Source organism: Emydura macquarii, unplaced genomic scaffold (assembly GCF_026122565.2).
Source record: "Emydura macquarii macquarii isolate MOO-44397 ecotype Brisbane River unplaced genomic scaffold, CSIRO-AGI_Emac_v2 contig_2365, whole genome shotgun sequence".
Taxonomy (NCBI): Eukaryota; Metazoa; Chordata; order Testudines; family Chelidae; genus Emydura; species Emydura macquarii.
In genome coordinates, this window is record NW_027132502.1 from 2,699,838 (window position 1) to 2,717,945 (window position 18,108).

General features: G+C 68.1%; 1 protein-coding gene across 7 annotated transcripts in view; it reads left to right on the forward strand.

The window, feature by feature from the left end:
- TNK2 (tyrosine kinase non receptor 2) overlaps positions 1–15,819 on the forward strand; it is a 45,056-nt gene extending 29,237 nt beyond the window's left edge. For 3 of the 7 annotated variants that reach the window (XM_067561086.1, XM_067561087.1, XM_067561083.1), the window contains 7 exons: positions 6,599–6,793; positions 9,842–9,933; positions 10,834–10,878; positions 11,490–12,796; positions 14,221–14,316; positions 14,805–14,932; positions 15,579–15,819. In XM_067561086.1, coding sequence (XP_067417187.1) covers positions 6,599–6,793; positions 9,842–9,933; positions 10,834–10,878; positions 11,490–12,796; positions 14,221–14,316; positions 14,805–14,932; positions 15,579–15,585 — 1,870 coding nt within the window. In that variant the 3' untranslated portion in view covers positions 15,586–15,819. The remainder of the gene's footprint in view (positions 1–6,598; positions 6,794–9,841; positions 9,934–10,833; positions 10,879–11,489; positions 12,797–14,220; positions 14,317–14,804; positions 14,933–15,578) is intronic. The other 4 variants (XM_067561088.1, XM_067561085.1, XM_067561090.1 and 1 more) reach the window with 4 other exon arrangements.
- Positions 15,820–18,108: the final 2,289 nt, after the last annotated feature.

Sequence of the window (18,108 nt, forward strand, 5' to 3'; positions counted from 1 at the left end):
TGACGCCCCACGAGGCCTAGTTTGTACCAAACAGACTCTAATGACATGACGGGTGAATATGGGGTTTTGGGGGGGTTGTTTTCAGACACAGGGTGTCACATCTCCCTGCTTGGTCACTGGCTAGGGCGACGGCCGGGTGCCTTCTCTGGGTTGCTGGAAAGCATTTCTAGTGTGTGGGTGTCTTGGCATTTAGCCAGTGGGGCTATCAGGTGGTGTGCCTCGGTTTCCCCTTCCACACAGCAGACCGGGTTCGATATGGTTTCTCTGCTGTGACGAGCTTCGTGCCTGTTTACAGGTCTCGGCTGAGAAGCAGTCCTGCCAGAGGGCCTCTTAACACAGGCTGTGTTCTCAGTTACCCCTCTCAGCATGTGCAAAAGCTTTCCCCAGACGCACGTTACACCTTTATGTGGGATTCCCCGTCAGGGCCAACTCCTGTCCCCCGAGGTTTCCCACCAGCGTCGCTGAGAGACGTAACAGCAGTAGCCCAGCTTCTATCCCGGGGCAGCGTTTCCAAGTCTCTCCCTGACCCCAGGCTCGCCTTCCGCTTAGTGCCCTGGTGCGGCTCCCCAGCCTGGGGTCAGCGACTGGCATCCCCCATCCACCGGCCTCGGCGGGGTCCTGCTGAGGCGGGGACGTAAAGGGATCCTGCATGTCACCCACCCCCTGTGTAGTTGGTCCCCAACCCCTGGGCCGTGTCCGTGCGAAAAATCCATCCCCCCTCTCGAAGTTACTGTGAGATCCCGACCCAGGGCACTGGGATCTGCCTCCCCTTTGCCTGGCGGGATGACGAGATCTCTGGGCTCCAGGGGTCCGAGCAGCACCCTCCCTAAAGAGACAGAGCTCATCCCGCAGCCAGGTGGGTTCCGTGGCGTCTTGGAAACCTGGCACCTGGATTGGGGGCCCCCTGTCACCCACAGGGTGTCACACCCAGTCCTGCCTCCAGCGTTCAGGCTGGGGGACCCCAGGACGCCCGCCTGGCTCTTGGCCGTGTCTGGATGGCTGGCACCATGCGACCGGCCCCATTGCCCGGAGGGAGTGTGACCAACGGGCAGGGAAACGGCCCAGCGCCCTCCTCTGGTAGCCCAGGAGGCTGCCTGGGCTGGGCAGGACCGAAGCTGCGGGGAGCGTTTGACGAGGGCAGGGATAATTGGCTGGAGCCATTTGCCTCTGGTGTTGTGGTGCCCGCTCGGTGCCAGGGCTCAGCATCGGGCCTCGCCGTGCCGGGTCTGTACAGACCCCAGGGCTGCCCGTTCCCCAGCCTGGCCGGTTGGCTTCCTGGTCCCTGGGGAGAGGCTGCTCTGGGGGCTGCTGGGCCCGGTCCCCTGGGGCGCACGGCGAGGGGCATCTGTCTCCTGGCTGCTTAGCGCGGGATCCTGGCGTCTGCCGTCGAACAAGCCCAGGGGGGGAGCTGCCCGGTGCCCGGATCCTCCCTTGGCTACAGATGGGGAAACTGAGGCCCAGGGCCTCAGACCCCGCAGTCGCCCAGTGAGTCAGTGGCGGAGCTGGGGCGAGAACCCAGGAGTCCTGACTCCCAGCGCCCCTGCTCCGACTGCTCGCCCCCCTCCCTGCACGCCTGAGAACCCAACCCGCGCCCGCGTTGCCCGTCTGGCAGACTGTCCCACGGGCACTCGCCACGGCGCCGAGGGACGGGCGCGGCGCGGGACCCTGGGTGCCCAGGTGCCGTTCCCGCCCGTTAACTCGCACGAGCGGCGGCCCCGCCTCCCTCCCTGCCCCGCAGCCTGCGATGAGTCACTTCCCTGGTGCTGCCGGGTTTGGGAGTTTGCCCTCCCGCCCCCGCGGCCGCTCCCGGCCCACGGTTATCTGAGCCGCCCGGAGCGGGAAGCCACGCCAGGGCTAATCTGGGACGGCTTCCCAGAACTGAGCAGTGGGGCCGGGGCGGGGGAGAATCCCGAGAATAGCTGCTCCTTCCTCAGCCCCCCTCCTCCCCCCCGTGCTGGGTCAGTGGTTTATGGGTGGGTAAACTGAGGCACATAGTCATGCTAGTGACTGGAATAGATCTGGGATCTCCTGAGCCCCAGGAGTCCTGTGCCCCTCTGCTTTGCTGCCCCCCTGCGTCCATAGTGGGGTAGAGACACACGCGTTGCGTGCTGGGGTCTGAGGCTGGGCTGGGGGAGCTGCTGCCGCAGCCCGGCTCGGTTCCCACGAGGCCTGCGGCTGAGGCCTGCAGAGAGGATGGGGCGCGTGAGGAGGGCTTGATCTGTGGGGAGGGAGCGAGGGGTCGGGGGCTGGCTGGGGCGTTGGGGAAGGCGGCTGGTTGAGGGGCCGAGAGGTTTGCAACGTTACAAACAGAACCAGGGGCGGAGGGGCTCAGCATGGGGGGGTCCGGACGGGAGCAGAGGGTCCTTTCCCTTCGCTGAAGGGAGGGGGGATTGGCTAGATAGTGGGGGGCCCCTGCGGTGACGGGCAGCAAGGGCCAGGGGTAATTGCAGAACCCTGCACCCCCTCGCTCCAGGCCTGCCGCCCCCGGCCCAGCCCCGCTCCTCGCTCAGCCCAGTCCCGAGCGCCCGAATCCCCTCGGCGCCGGAGCCCTGGCGGGGGCCGGGCCGCTCACCCCCAGGCAGGCCGTGCTGCGGGCGGGGGCCGGGCGGCTCGGCAGGGCAGAGGCGGTGAATCAGGCCGGCGGGCGGGCGTGCTTTCAGGGCCCGGCGATGACTCGTGCGAGGGAGGGTGCAGTTGCTGTCGAGCCAGTGCGTGCACGTCGCCTGATTGCATCACGGGCCGGGGCCGGAGCTGCGGGACTGAGGCACTTCCAGCCAGACGCTCTCCAGGGAGCACGCTGGGAGCACGCCGGCCCCCGGCTCTGCTCAGCCCGCCCGCAGCCAGGGTGGCGTGAGGAGCCAGTGCCCCGGGAGACCCGACGGACCCCTCCGAGGTGAAACATGGGCTCTGCGGGGCCTCCGGTTGGGGCCGGGGGGCTCTGCTCCGCTCCCGCGGGGCCGCTGGGGGGAGCTAAGGCGGGGGGCCGGGCGTAGAGACGCCAAGTCCTGGCTGACCTTAGAAAGGGGCAGCGTGGCTGGGGGTCAGACCCCCTGGAGCAGCAAGCAGGGGGAAGGCATGCTGCTCGCCCCGCCTGTGCCTCAGTTTCCCCTGTGACAGGGGGAAGGGTGGATTAGTTACAAGGGGGAGGAACGCGGCTTTGCAATGCCAGGCGCCGTTGGCATGAGTGGCTCGGGGCAGAGCCACGCGGGGGATCGAGGCGCTGGGTGGCAGCGGATTGGCCCCGGCCCGTTCCCAAACCGCCCGCCGCAATGGGCTGAGTGCGCCCGGGGCCTAGCTTGTCTGCGTTAGGGGGTCGCTGGGCACCGTACACTGTGGGCAGCTGGCCGGGGCGGGCCGCGGCCGGAGGGGACCGAGAAATGGCACTTGGGGAGGCCGGGAGAGGGGGCTGCCCGGGGAGGGGGTTAGCTGGGGGCTGGCGGGGTTGTGCTGCGAGAGCCTTGAAACCAGCCGCTGCCGGGAGGCGTCTCGCAAGCGGCTGGGGCAGCGGAAATCCCCGTGGCCGTGCGCATGGGGACAGGCTTTGCGGCCAAGAGCTGCAGGGGTCTCGGGGGCAGCGCACAGGCCTGGGAGCCAGGAGGCCAGGGTTCTAGTCCTGCCTCTGCCGCTGGTTTGTTGAGTGACTGCGGACAAGCCACTTACTTGCCTGCCTGGTGCCTCAGTTTCCCTGTCTGTGACATGGGGATAACTCACCCCCACCCGCTTGCCTCCCCTTGGGGACTCTCTGCCGGATGAAAATCAGAAGCTCCCAGCTTCCAAGGCGAAGGGGAGCCCCCAGGAGAGAACGGCAGGCCAGCTGTGACACGAATTGTGTCCATTCTCAGACCTGCTCCCTCCCTCAAGGAGACGGTTCCCACAGGCCCTGGAACGCTGTATGTACAGTGGGACCTACCTGAAGCCCATTTGCTCTGGGGCAGAGCCCCCTGCGGGTACTAATTAGAACTGGGGGAGGGGGTTGGGAAATAGGGCCCCCGTTATCTCCCTCTGTAAATATAGCAGGACCTACCTTTAAGCCCGTCAGGTTCTCTCCTTTGCTTGAGTGAGTGTGAACACCTCCCTGCCCCCCCATTAAGCCCTGTGTTAAACACGAAGGGCTGCGAACGCCCGGGTGCCCCTCGGGGCTGGGCCCAGCATCCTGCACCCCGGGACATGCTCCACCGTCGGCTCCCACGCCCGTTCCTGGGAAGCAGGGTGGGGCCGCAGCTGCCGTCCGGCGGGCAGGCGCCAGAGCGGAGGTGTCCATGCCACAGGCTGGCGCTCGCCCCTCGGGGAGCGGGGCAGGCCGGGGCGAGGGAGTTCCCGGGGGGGGCCAGGCAGAGGGCTGCCCTGCCAGGGAGCCAGCCCTGGTGCTGAGTAATATCCTGGGCCGTGGAGTGGAGCCGTGCCCGGCGTCAGAGGTAAACAGGAAAACGGCTGAGCTGGTGCCTGCGTGAGTCACAGGTGGTTCCAGGAAACCGAGGCTGCCCCCCCCCCCCCAGCAGCCGGGGGAGGAACATGGGCATCTGCAGGGTGGGGGGGGTGTGTGCTTCAATTCCTGCCATTTGTAATAGCCCCCCCACCCCCCGAAAAGCTGCACCAGGGGCGTCTGGGTCCTGCCCCCCTGACTCTCCCTCCGGGGGCGCAGGCGGTTGAGGGGCTGGGGCGATGTGGGGGGGCCCAGGAGGGGGGAGGCTCTGCCCTTGTCAGGGCTGAGCCCGGGGCCCCACCTGGCCCTGGGGGGCGCTGACCCCCTGTGCCCCGGTGCTGCCACCCGTGGGGCTCCAATGGGGGTGCCCTGCCCTGAAGGCAGCACTCGGGGGGCTGGGTGGGGGGTCAGTGGGGTACTGGGTGGGTTCCATGCCCCGGGGAGTGTGGGGTCAGCGGGGGGCACTGCACAGCAGGGGAGCATTGGGGGGCACTGTGGGGAGTGGTGAGAAACCAGTGGGGGGCGCCGCGCTGTGGAGAGGGGGAATGTGGGGGGGGGCGTGAGGAATGGGGGGCTGTGGGGAGTGCTGGGGGGCAGCAGGGGGCGTCAGCCCATGTCCTGGCCAAACCCTCCCTCCCCCCAGACGTTTGCTCCCCGAAATCACCCTGCAGTCGCAGTGTTGCTGTGCCGTGCTAAGCAGCTGCCACCTTCCACCCCAGAGGTGGCTGCATTTCACTAATGGGCGAAGTGATTCCTCTCTGTAGCGTGTACAAAGCACGTCGGGCTCTCCCGCTGGCACTGCGGGTCTGCCTGGCACCCTGACCCAGCCTCCGCCACGCTGGGGGGCCGGTTGATGAATAGCCTCATTGTTTTCATCTTTCAGTCCGTGATGGGATTATAACTCCCTTGCAAAGTGCGAAAGCCGCCCTGTGTTTCCTTCCCTCCCCTCTGTCCAGCGGCGCGCGCACTGCTCTGTTTATTGTAGGGTCGCCCCCGAGGGCTGCTTTGTGACTGTGGTGTTGAGTTTAAAAAGACGTGGGTAACAGGGCGCCCAGCCTCCGGAGCGGCTCCCGAGGGTCCCAGGGATTGTAGGCGGGTAAAGCCAGGAATTTCGGGGCCCGACACAGGGCTGTGCATGTGAGGTTCTAGCTTTCAGCCTCTAGGTACTGTGTTGTGGCTTTCAGGCTCTAGGAGTGGCTCGGGTTCTAGGTACCTTGGGTGCCAGCAAACCTTGGGAACTCCTTGCTGCAGGATTGCACACTGACTCCGTCTCGGGGCTATCTCCAGCGCCGGGTCATTGCCGTGCCGATGAGGACGTTGACCCGTGGCCGTGCGGCAACAGGGGCCGTTCAATCTCCTGCGCCAGGGCGGAGAGTGTGGGGACTTTGTCCTGGAGACGGCGTGTTACAGTCGACTGGGCAGGGCTCCCCTGACTCGTCCGGGATTGTCCCTGCCGAAGGGAGAGCGCCGTGATGGGAGCCGGGCAGCAGCTGTCTCTGCCCCCTCGCCTGGCCTGGCACCGCAGCGGCTGCTAAAGGGACACAGCGGAAGGGGGCGAGTCCAGAGGGGAGCGCGGCTCTGATTCCCTCCAGCAGGGACGGACGGACGGACGGACACGCCCACGGAGCAGGAGGCAGCAGGGACGTGTCACCGCCCAGGAAGACGCTGGCCTGGCATTGGTGTCCCCGCTGCCCCTTGCCCGCTGGGCAGAGGGAGGCCGCGTGGGGGCGCGAGTGGCTGGAGCAGGCCCTCGCCGCGCCCCAGGGCTGGGACCAGGGCAGAACCTGCCCGTCAGCATCACACCCCCCGCCCTGGGCTCCCCCGGCTGGCCCGGGCACCGCTCTCTGCCCCCTCCAGGTCCTTGTGATCCCGGGGTGGGACTGGGCGCGGGTCCCAGGGCCAGGGACGGCGCGTGGGGCGACGGTCGGCCCAGGGGCCGGGCGCCAGGACTCCTGGGTTCTGCTCCTGGCTCTCGGCGGGGAGCAGGGCGTCTTGTCCGAGCTGGGGCCGTGTGAGCTGGCAGGTCACTGAGCCCGTGTGTCCCGGGCGGGGCCGGGACTGAGCCTGTGGTCGGCCGGCGCTGGGAAGGCTGCGGGGCCATTCTGGCGCCTGGAGTCGCGCTGGCCGCAGGTCGCTGCTGTCTCGTGTCAGTAACGAGGCCTTTCTGTTCTCTAGGGCCGAGAATTACTGGTGGCGGGGTCAGAATAAGAGGACCCTGAAAGTGGGGCAGTTCCCCCGAAACACGGTGACCTCCGTGGCCGGGCTGTCGGCCCAGGACATCAGCCAGCCGCTTAAACACAGCTTCATCCACACTGGCCATGGGGACAGCGACCCCCACCACTGCTGGGGCTTCCCCGATAGGATTGACGAGTAAGAACCGTTTCCATCCGCTCTGCTTTCCCCTGCCTCCACGCCAGCCCCGCAGCCCGGAACGGGGGGGGCCGTGGGTCGCCTGCCCTCTGTGGGCCTGGACCTGGGAGTGGGGGGGTCCACGTGGCTATTTGCTTTGCTCTGGCTTCAGGCTCGTCCTCCCCACCCCCGGGAGAGGCAGCAGCCGCTGGGGAAGCCGCGGGGAGTGCGGGCGCCCGGGGAGATGCCGGGAATCGTGCCGCGTGGGGACCGCGTGGCTTGTGGAGTCTAACGTCCTCCCTGCTCTCTTCGTACTAACAGGTGCGCGTGTGCATGGCTGGTATTTTTGGGAGCGGGCTCTGTCTGTCTGGCAGGCCAGCCCCCTGTGGGAAACGGCGCTGGCGATTCAGTGGGAGGCGCCGATCCATTGTCCTCCACTGGGTGCTGTCATCCCTGCAGGCGTTGGGCCCGAGTCCAGACCTCTCCTGGCTCCCTGGGGCCCTGCCTGGGAGTTTGGGGTCACGGCATCGGGGTAGCACTGGGGGCCTCTCCACATTCCACAGTGAGGAATGATACTTTGCCAGCCTAAAGGGAACCCCTTTCCCTTTTAATGGGGTGGCCCTAAACCACCATGTGTTGCTGTGAGCTGTTAAACAGCTGCCTCACTCCACCCCAGAGGTGGCTGCATTTGAAAGAGGCAGGACATTCCCGGGTTTATTGTGCAAGTTTATAACGTACATTTTAGTTCCAGCTTCCACTGAAACCTCCCTTTCGTGGTTGCTCACAGACTTCCAGACAAATCCATGACCTTTTCCACACTTGCGCTCCGCTCCTGGGAGAGATTCGCTCAGATTTGGTTCAGTCTTTTTTGAATTCTGTGTCCCCTTAAAAAACACCCTACATCTCCGTGTGCGACCAAGAGAAACAAATGCAACGGTGACTCAGAAACGACGGACCCCGGGAGGGGTCAAACTGGGCTTGTTTTGTAGATCCCATTGAGATCTGAGAAATAAGTTCACTTTGGGGAATCTGGTCAGTGGTTTAGGCTCACGTGGTTTTTTCCTGCCATGCTTTTCCAGCTCTCTAGGTATCTGAGACGTGTCCGGGGTCCTGCCAGGAGAGTTTTAGCCTCCTGGCTCCTTTGCCACCAATGCATGAAGTTGTCAAACACCAAAAACGTCAGTGGGACGGGGCGGTGTGGAAATTGACGCAAGGGCACAGACCCCGCCCCAAGCTGGTGTGATATAATGACCAGGCCTTGTATGCGTTGCTCGAGCCAGCCTAGTGACTGGCTGGGCTGGGCCCGAGGAGGGAGCCAGGCCTCTGTCACACGCGAATCCGATGCTCCAAGGTGACAAGTGCAGAACGAGACCCAGAGTGCCCATGTTTTTACCCAGCTGTGACACTCGCTGGCTGTCGTTTCAGTGTCTGGGCCAGCTGTGCCCTGCTGCCTCGGGTTCAGTGTAGCTGTTAATCAGCAGCTCGTTGCCAGCCCGACTCTTCTCTGCTTTCTGGGCTTTGCTTGTTCCCAGGGTGGATCCTTCTGTGCTGCGGGGTCGTTCATTTGCAGGTTAGGGTCGTTGATATTCTTCTGCCGGCAGGGTCAGGATGGGGCAGTCGGTGTCTGTATCCCTGGTCTGGTGTCAGAGCAGTTTGTGTTTTTCTACGCCCTGCACACACATCCCTCACTCACACACAGAATTGATCAGGGTGTTTTTAGGTTCAGTGGTACAAGTTTCAGGACAGAGCTCACTGCAAGACAGCTCCACTTATCCCCACTAACAGCACTGCGCCATTGTCAGCCGTGAAGGGAAAATCTCCGTCCCACGTACACAACAGAACAAGGAGCCTACCTCGGATTCGTCTGCACAGCTCCTGGGGACGGACGGCTCACACCCTCACTCCGACCCGCAGCCCCTGCTAGCCCAGCCCTGCCCCCACACCCAGCTCTGCTGGTGCCCCTCACTCCGACCCACAGCCCCCACTAGCCCAGCCCTGGGTTCCCTGGACTCCCCCCTCCCAGCTCTGCCGGTGCCCTGTACCCAGCCCCTGCTGCGCACAGGCTCTGAGCTCTCTGGCTTCCCTTTATCCCCCCTCTGCAGGTGCCCCAAGCCTTTCCCACGACCTTCCCGGCAGGAGTCCCTGCGCTGCATGGTGCGGCGCTGCCAGGGTGTGGAGCCCGGCTCTGTGCCGCCCAGGCCGGCATGTACCAGGGAGAGGGAACCTACACCCAGGCCTCCGGATCCCTCCCTCTACTCACCTCTCGCTTTCCCACCACGCCCTGCTTGGCAGGACTCACCCGGTGCAGCGCCGTACCACTCTGCCATCCGTGGGCACGAGCCACGGCCCAGCTGTGCCCAGCATCCCTGCCCTGGGCTGTCCCTGGGGGACCGGGCCCAGCCAGCATGCGGGGACAGAGCTGGGGCAGGGGGCTTTGGGGAGAGTTAACCCCTCCCCCCCCGGCTCTGTGCCCCTCAGCTCGTCCCAGTGGCCTGTGGGAGCCAGCCGGTGGCTGAGTGTACAGACTCCCGGGCACACGCGTACTGGGGCCAGGGGGCCCTGGCACGAGGCTGGGACTCAGTAGACCCCCTGTCAATCCTCTGCTCTGCCACCGATGCCCTGTGTGACCTTGGCCACATCCCTTTGCTTCTCTGTGCCTCCGCCCCCACGGGTGGGGCTGCCAGCCACTTGGGATCCACCACGCTGGGGGCCGGGCGAGGGGAGCTGCTGGGAACGGCCAGGCTGGCACAGCGGGAGCTCCCCAGCAGGAAGGAGCTAGCAGGCTGGGCTGGTCTCTGGGGCCGGCCGTGGGGAGACCCCAGCAGAGGTCTCCTGGCCTGTCGCTTTTCTAAACAGCCCCCAGCCCTGCCACACGGCTCTCCTGCCCTGTGGGGCTTTTTGGGCACTGTGTCCTGTGCCGAAGGGACGGGTCTGGGCCCTGCCCGGGAAGGGTAGCGCCATGTGGCCGGTGCCAGGAGTTCCCGAGGGCCGGGCTCCCCACAGCGCGAACTGAGCAAGTCCCTGGCGTGGGGCCCGCCGCTGACCGCCCGGCGCCTTCTCTCCCCGCAGGCTCTACCTGGGAAACCCCATGGACCCTCCTGACGTGCTAGGCGTGGACCTGAACGCAGCCAGACCCACCCGGCTCCCAGGGAGGGCGAAAAGTAAGCGATGCTGCCTGCGTGTGGGGGGCGCTGCCCGGGCCAGGCTGGTGCGCCGGGCGGAGGAAACATATGCCCCTGGGCTGCCCACGCAGCATGCCCTGCAACAGCCCCGGGCGTCTCCACAGGCGGCTCGTTCCTCTTCGTGGAGGGCAGCTGCCAGCAGATGCCCCGCAGCCCCCGTGATGCCAGAGCCGGAGCAGTGCGTGGGCCCAGGGAGGAGCATGTCCACCGCAGCAAAGCCTTCGGCCCTTTCTCGGCCCGGGGAGCGTTTCCCTGGTACTCGGCCATCTCCACCTTTCCACTGCGGCCGCTTGGCAGAGCAGGGCGCGTGCCAGCCCCCGGGGCCCGGCCGGCAGCAGAGCTGCTCCCTCCGCGCTGCCAGCCCGGGTCCCCCTGCCCTTCCAGCGGGACCCGGGCCTCTGCTTCCTGTCCTAAACTGTCGGGCAGCTTTCCTGAGCCCAGCTTTCAGCTGTCACTGCAGCCCAGAGCTTTCTTCCCGGTGGCGCTGCGGCCCGGGCAGATCCGAGCGGGAGGCGCTGGACACGGACCCGCCACGCCGGGCTGGTTCTGTCACAGGCTTCGAACGCTTAGGTCCAAATTTCCCAGGGCGCCTGAGTTTTGGGTGCCAAGCTGGGGCCGCCTTGGCCCTGACTCAGGGCCCAGCTGGCTCCCGTGGGGCGTCCGGACCCCAGGCCCCATCGGAGAGACCCGGCACGAGCCGGTAAAGCCGGGTCCCCCCAGCCCTTGGCAATTCAGGGGGTGGAGTCGGTCGCCCCGGCCGTGCAGCTGCTTCCCTGCTAACTGCACGAAGCCATCGCTCAGCCCGCCGCCTCCCAGCTTCCGCTGCTTCGCCCGCTAACGCCGCCTGTCCTCTCGCGGGGCTTCTCTCTTCTCCTGCAGGGGAGCCGCCGCCTCGCCCGCCGCAGCCGGCGCTTCTCCTCACGAGTAAGTCGGTTCTCGGCGCCTCCGCCTGTCCGCTCTCTTCCCCCCGCTGCTCTGCCACGCGCTTCCCCGCCCTGCCGGCACCGATGGCCGGTGCCAAGGGGCTGCCAACCGGTAGGGGCAGCCGGGGCACAAGGAGGGGACAGACAGACAGACCTACGCCACAGACAGACCTGCGCACGCCCTGTGTGAGACTCAGCCATGGCGCTTGCAGAGCAGGGGAGGGCTCTCACGGGCAACAAGGGCTGGGCTGGGCTGGGGCCGGGGGCAGGCAGGGGGGGGTGCGGCGAGCGCTGGCCCCAGGCCCCGACGGCAAAACTCGGGGATAACGGGCCCAGGCAAAGATTAAACCGAGGGGGCTGGGGGAGGCAAAGTGGGGGGCGAAGACAGGCCGGTCCTGGGTTCAAATCCTGCCCGCGTCAGGCGTGAATGCTGCTTTTTTGGTGGCCTCCTTTCCTCCGCCCCCAGTGTCGGTTTCACCTGCCCATCGCCTGGAGAGGCTGCGGTGGCCCCGGCTGGGCTAGCGGGGGCTGCGGGTCGGGAGTGAGGGGCACCAGCACTGCCCTGCATTTGCCCCGAAAGCCCCACCATTCCCCCCTCCGTGTGTGTTGCAGAGCCCTCGTACGACCCCGTCAGCGAGGACGACTCCCCCGTCTCCACGGGACACCCGCGGCTCTGCCTGAGGAAGCCGGGCCCCCCGAAGGGACTGAAGTCAGCCAAGCCGTTGGCCTGGGCGTCCGGCCTCAAGCCTCCGGGCCGGGCCAAGGGCGGGACCCTGCCCTGCGGCGAGGTGCCGCTGATAGACTTCGGGGACGAGCCGGCGCCCGCCAGCCCCTCGCCGGGCGCCGAGCTGGGCGCCCCCTCCCTCGCCAGGCTGGCCATGGAGGCCTTTTCCCTGCTGGACAAGACGCCCCCCCAGAGCCCCACGGGGGCGCTGCCCCGGCCCCTCCATCCCACCCCGGTGGTGGACTGGGACGCGCGGCCCCTGCCCCCGCCTCCGGCTTACGACGACGTGGCCCAGGACGAGGCCGACCTGGAGGTCTGCGGCCTGACCAGCGCGGAGGTGCCCGGGGGCGAGGAGGAGGCGGGCTCGCGGCTGGAGGACGACCTCTTCCCGCCGCCCCGCGGGGCCGGCCCCCCCAGCCTGGCGCAGACCACCGAGATCTTCGCCGAGCTGCAGCAGGAGTGCATGAAGCGGCTCCACGCCCGCCGGAGCCTCACGCCCAGCCCCGGCGCCCCCCGCCCGCCCGGCGAGGACAAGCCGCAGGTGCCGCCCCGCGTGCCCATCCCGCCCCGGCCCGTGCGGCGCAACGAGCCCGGGCGCCGGTCGGGGGAGCTGTCCCCGGCCTCGGGGGGCGAAGACAGGCCGCCCCAGATCCCGCCCCGCGACCCCTTCTCCCAGCCCTCCTCCCGCACGCCCAGCCCCCTGGCGCTGCCGGTGGGCTCCCCGCAGCAGCGGGCCGGCCTCTGCTCCCCCGTGGCCCTGGGTGCCTACCTCTGCGCCCCCGCCGGCAAGGCTATGCCCAGCACGCAGAGCTTCGCCCCCGACCCCAAGTACGCCACGCCCAAGGTGGTCCTGGCCCCGGAGAAGGACAGCGCCAAGGGCCCCTGCATCCTGCCCATCGTCAAGGACGGGCGGAAAGTCAGCAGCACCCACTATTACCTGCTGCCCGAGCGCCCGGCCTACCTGGACAAGTACGAGAAGTTCTTCAAGGAGGCCGGGGCGGCCGAGGGGGCAGCCCCCCGCGTGGTCAGCACCGCCACCGTGCGGCCCATGCCGCAGCAGCCTGACGGCCGAGCCAACTGCTCCGCCAACAACAGCAACCCCGGCCCCCGCGGCGCCGTCCGCGCCTCCGCCGGCCTCCAGAAGATCATCTACGACGGCGCCGACGGAGGCCGGGCTGCCGAGAGGGTGCGGCTGGTGAGTGGCTCCCGGGAGGGGGCCTCGTGGGAGGTTGGGAAGGGGGCGTCCGTCCCAGGAGTTCCGGGGTTCGGGGCCGGGGGTGAGGGAGGGAGGCTGACCCAGGAGAGCCGGGCTGTGCCAGGCATTCACTGCGTCACCCGGGGCGAGTTCCTGCCCTTTGCCGTGCCTCGGTTTCCCCGCTCTCCCCAGGCACCTCTCCCCACAGCAGCAGGAGCATGAACCGGGTTGGGACGGGCCCAGCCCCTCCAGTGGGGTACGACCCACGCAGCCTCGGCGCAGCCTGCCAGGGCCCAATGGCCTGGAGCTAACGGGCTGGGTAGGGCGCGGCTGTGACCAGCACTGGCGGGTTTGGCCCTGCCGCAGCCCGTGCCCGCCTCGCTCAGCGGGCATCCAGCCCCCAGACCCTTTCGCCAGAGCGAACGTCGCACCCGGCCTGCCCTGCTCCCTCGCGCTGTGCCCAGACAATGGGGGGCCGGAGCCCAAGGACCCCCTTGTCAGCCGTGCCCCGCCCCACATGCCCCCCACCACCCCTGTGCACTGGTGGTGCAGGCACCTGGCCCTACAGACGCGGGGCAGACGCTGGCGTTGAAAGAGGCCGGTGCTCTGACAGCAACGTCCGGGGCGGGGGCCCTGCCTGGGAACAGCTGGTGTCCTGGCCCCACGGGGCACCAGCCCTGGGCTGCCCCAGTGCGCGGCGCTGCCCGGAGCACAGAGAGGGGCTCTGCCCTACCCAGCATGGCAGCCCTAGTAACCCCCCAGCCTCCTCCCCCGGGCAAGCTGAGCTCCCAGAGGCCCTGGCAGCCCGAAGGGAGGTTCCTGCTGGGACAGGCCGAGGGGCGCTTGGAGGGCAAGGCGGGCGATGGGCAACCATGTGGGCGGCAGCCGGGGACGCGGGCACTGCCCTCCCCACGCCCTGCGGCTCTGTGCCCCGCACCGGGGGGCTCGGCTCGGCGGGGGGGCAGTGTCCCCTCACCCCTGCCAGGTACCCCAATCCCCAGATCCCAGACTGCAGCGCCTCCTGCTGCCCCCGGCCTCTCGCTGCTGGGGTCCATAGAGCAGCCTGCGGTGGGGGGGCCCCACGGGCTGTGGGGCGGATGTTCTGCTAGAAAGGGGGCAGTTCATTGCAGGTGGGCCAGGGCTCAGGACGCCTGGGTTCTCTTCATGACACAGAGACAATCAAGACACTGCCCGGCTCTGTGCCTCAGTTTCCCCAGCTGCAAACAGGGCCATTACAAACTTGTCTCCCAGCGGGGGCATGCTTGCCCACCGGGATGTTCAGAGGGGCGGGGGGAGCTGGGCACCCAGCCTGGGGGCAGCTGGCGTGCTGGCTCAACGGGCTGTGAGCCCCGCTTGCCCTCCAGCCCCCTGGTCATGCCGGCCTGCCCGGGCGCCCAACCGCTCACGGGCTGCGTCTGCCCCAGGTGCAGGAGATGGTGCACGGCGTGACCACGGTGGAGTGCCAGGCGGCCCTGCAGAACCACAGCTGGAACGTGCCGCGGGCCGTCCAGTATCTGAAGGTAGTGGGCAAGGGCTGGGCGGCTCAGGGACCCCCCCTTCCCTCCACCCCACTGTCCTCTGCCCGGGCTGGCTCTGCAGCAGCCTTGCCCTGCCTGCGGGTGGGCGGCAGGATCTGAGTCCTGGCTTGGGGCAGCTCCGAGTCCAGGGTGGCACCTGCTGGGTTGGGGGGGGGGGCCGGCGTTTTTAAACACCGGCGGACGCTGGGAGCCAGAGAGCCTCCGAGCAGAGCGGGGCACGGGCGCCCCCCTCCCATCTGACCCGGTACAACCAGCACAGCCACCTACCCACGGGGGTTGCCCATCAGAACCGCCCTGCTGGGGGCGCAGGTCTTGGGGGGCGCAGGACCCTGGGAGAGCCGACGCCCAGCCCAGTCTGCACCCAGGCCAGGCTGCCCCAGCTCATAGGGGGTGGGGGGGGGTCGTGGGATCCCGCTCCAGCCCCCCGGAGCCCAGCGCCCCACACTGCCCAGCTGTGTCCCTGTCTGCAGGTGGAGCAGCTCTTCTGCCTGGGGCTGAGGAGCAGGGGCGAATGCCACAAGGTGCTGGAGACGTTCGACTGGAACCTGGAGCAGGCCAGCTGCCACCTGCTGGACCCGGCCGGCGTGGCCAGGCACAAGTACGCGCCCCCCCGTGCCCTGGCCAGCCCCCTCTGCTGGCGGGGCAGCCCCAGGGACCTCGGGGGGGGGGCCCCCCTCCATGCACCCCAAAGCTGCTGCCCGCCCAGGCTGGCCGGGCCCCAGCACACGGCCGCGGGGTGACCGCTGCGAAAGGAACCGCAGGCGTCGGGCGGGACGGGCACCGTGGGAACTGACCCGGGGCAGGACACGGGCAGAGCTGGCCCGGAAAGGGGGGAGGGGGACCATCTGGGTTTCCCAGGGGGCGGGGCCAGGTCCAGTGGGGGCTGTGGGTGTGGGGCCTAGCCAGGGAGGAGCAGGGGCGCGGTGCCAGGCTCTGCCACAGCAGCCTGCGGGTGCCCCTCCCTGGGATCCCCCAGCGCATGCTCCAGTCAACGGCTGCCCGAGAGGCCCCTGGGCTGGGCTGGGCTGGGCGGCCCGGAGCTGAGCCCGCTGCCCAACACAGCCGGGGGAGGACGGAGAATCACGCGGGGGGGAGACACTGGCCAGGCAGCCAGTGTGGCTCAAACCCAGAGAGCCGAGGCCAGCTGCAGAGGACCCAATCCTGTGGGGCACCCCTGTGGGCATCGAGGGCCCCCCGTGTCTCCCGCTGGGCTCCCAGGTCACCCGCTTCCTTTGCTCCCGCAGGCGGTGACGGCGCCGGGCCAGGAAGCCGAGTCAGCCCTGGAGCAGGCACCTTCTAGCCCCGCGGCGCTTGCCCGCCAGGTGGGCCCGGGGCCAAGAGCCGGCCGGAGAGCCAGGAGCCGGCCGGAGCGCCTGGCCGGGGCGCAGGGACTGCCGTGGGGCCGCCCCCGGCTCCTGGCTGGGGGATGGTTTTGTAAAGAGAAATGTAATTTTAATATATATCGAGATATTCTATTGGAGCGGAGCCCGGTGCCAGCCGCCTGTGTGCCCCTGCCCTGCCCTGGGGCGTCCCGCCCAGCCGCCCCCCGGCTCCGGGGCTGGGGGGGGCGGCGGAAGAGAGCAGCACTGGCTCCAGCACGGATCCTGCCCCCGGCGGAGCCGGCTCGTCTCCACCGAGCTCCGTGCAGCGCCAGGCCCGGTGTGGCCCCGAGGAGCCAGGCCGGACGGGCTTCCTCCGGCGGGCGAGGGGAAGAAGGGGAGCGGCAGCCCCCGCAGCCCTTCAGGGGTGGGGTCAGCGTCCCGCCCACCCCCGGCATGGCTGGCAGAGCGGGTCACTCCATGGGCAAGGGCCAGGAGCACCAGCCACTCCTCTGCCCTCCAGCTGCTGGGGGGCAGCCCAGCCCCGGCCTGGTGCCCTAGGGCACAGAGCCCACTGGGGGGGCCAAAGTCCCCCCCCCCATCAGCCCCACAGGAAGGTCTGCCCCAGCCCAGCTCGGTTTGCCCCACTCCGTCTCGCCTCTCAGCACAGCCCCATGTGAATGACCTCAAAGAGGCAGCGCCCATGGGCACCAGATGGGGGGAGCAGAGGGATGGGGCAGTGCCTGGGGGCTGAGAGCTGGGGTGGCGCCCGTGGGCACAGGGCTGGGGGGCTGCCCGTTGCCTGTGGAGGACGCTATTCCAGGTGAGCCAGACGGGCGCTTGCTACCACCCAGTGTGCCCCTGGGGTCACTGCTGCAGGTTTCTGCCCTGCCCCTCCCAGGCAGCATGGGGGGATGGGGGGCAGGTAGATGTGGCCCCCGGCCTGGGGCAGAGCTTGTGACGCGCAGCTGAGCGTCTCCCACCAGCGCCGGCTTGTTTTCTCGTCAGCTCACGTGGAAGCAGGTGGCGCCCGTGGGCAGAGCAGGGGCCCCGGACTCCTGGGTTCTATTCCCCAGTCTGTCCCTGCCCCGCTGGGCAACCGTGAGCAAGACCTGGCCCCTGGCTGTGCCTCAGTTTCTCCTCCCCCTCGCATACAAGGAAGGTATTGGGTTGGCCCAGCTCATCTGTGTCTGGAAAGGAGGTTATGGGCCCCGGCTGGCGGGGGAGGGGCCATAGAAATCCTGCGCCCTTCAGCTCCCCCCAGTACAGCGCTGGGCCCTGAGCTGGTGGGACCTGCTCTGTGAGCCCACCCCCACCCCCCCGGCTCGGGGAGGGGGGCAGGAAGAACTAGGGCTGCCCCTTGTATGCCTCCCTCTCACCCGTGCTCCCCTCCACACACGTGCGGACTTGGCAAGCCAGCAGAACCAGCCCCTGGCCCAGGGCTCCCCGATTGTCCACTCCTGCTCACGCCCTGTGCCGGAGCTCCACGGCCCTGCTATGGGCCCCACCTGCCACGGTGCCAGCTCTGCCCGTGAGCTGCTGGCCCAGCCGGGGCGAGGGTGTTGGCGGGGGGCACCGCGGGCTTTGAGTTTCTAGGAGAGGGACACGGGGGCACCTCGCTGTGGGACGGGCCTGTCTGCACCCAAATCTCTTGGCCCTGAGGGGCTGGCGTGAGGCCCGTGGGCGTCACTTCACGTGAGCCGCACGGTCACGGCAACCACGTAGCTGCACCCCGCCTGGCGGGGGACGGGCGGCTGGAGGCACTGAACACGCTGGGTCAGGATTTGTGTTACAAGCTGGGCTAGCGGCCCCGGCGGAACTCAAGCCCCCTCTGCGCCAGGCGCTGCACAAACCCAACAAGACAAGGCAGCGTGTGTCTCTCCCGCCACGTGCGGCCAGGTTTCTGCTCCCTGCTGCTGTTGGCAAGGTCCCTGCCGAAGCTCGCTGACGTGGCGCCACCTTTGCCCAGGTGCCGGGGGGTTTTGTGGGGCTCCCAGTGGCTGCAGGCCCAGCTGCTCAGTGGCCGGTTGCCCCCGGCAGGCCTGGCACTAGCCAGCAGGGATGTGAAAGGGAGGCGGCGTTTCTCAGGCTAACGGGTGCGTCCACCGGCACCTTAGGGATAAGCAGATTTCCATTTTTAACTGGAGCCCGTCCAGGAACCAAGGGGTCGCTGGTTCGAGTCCTGCTGCATCCCCCGGCGCGGTCTCCCCTGCAGACTCTCTGTGCTGGTCGCCCGTCGCATCTTTCTCCGTGGCTCGGCCTTCCTCCGTCTCAACCAAGCTCCTCCCTGTGCTGCACGAGCCAGCTAGCAGCAACTGCCCCCCTGGGGCAGATTGGCCCATAACTTCTGGCGCTAGCCAGAGACAGACACTGGACTCCGTGGTGCTGGGTGTGGGCTATCCGGGCACTTCTGCGCTTGCCAGTGGGTGGAAGCTGGTTTCCTGGTTGATTGGCG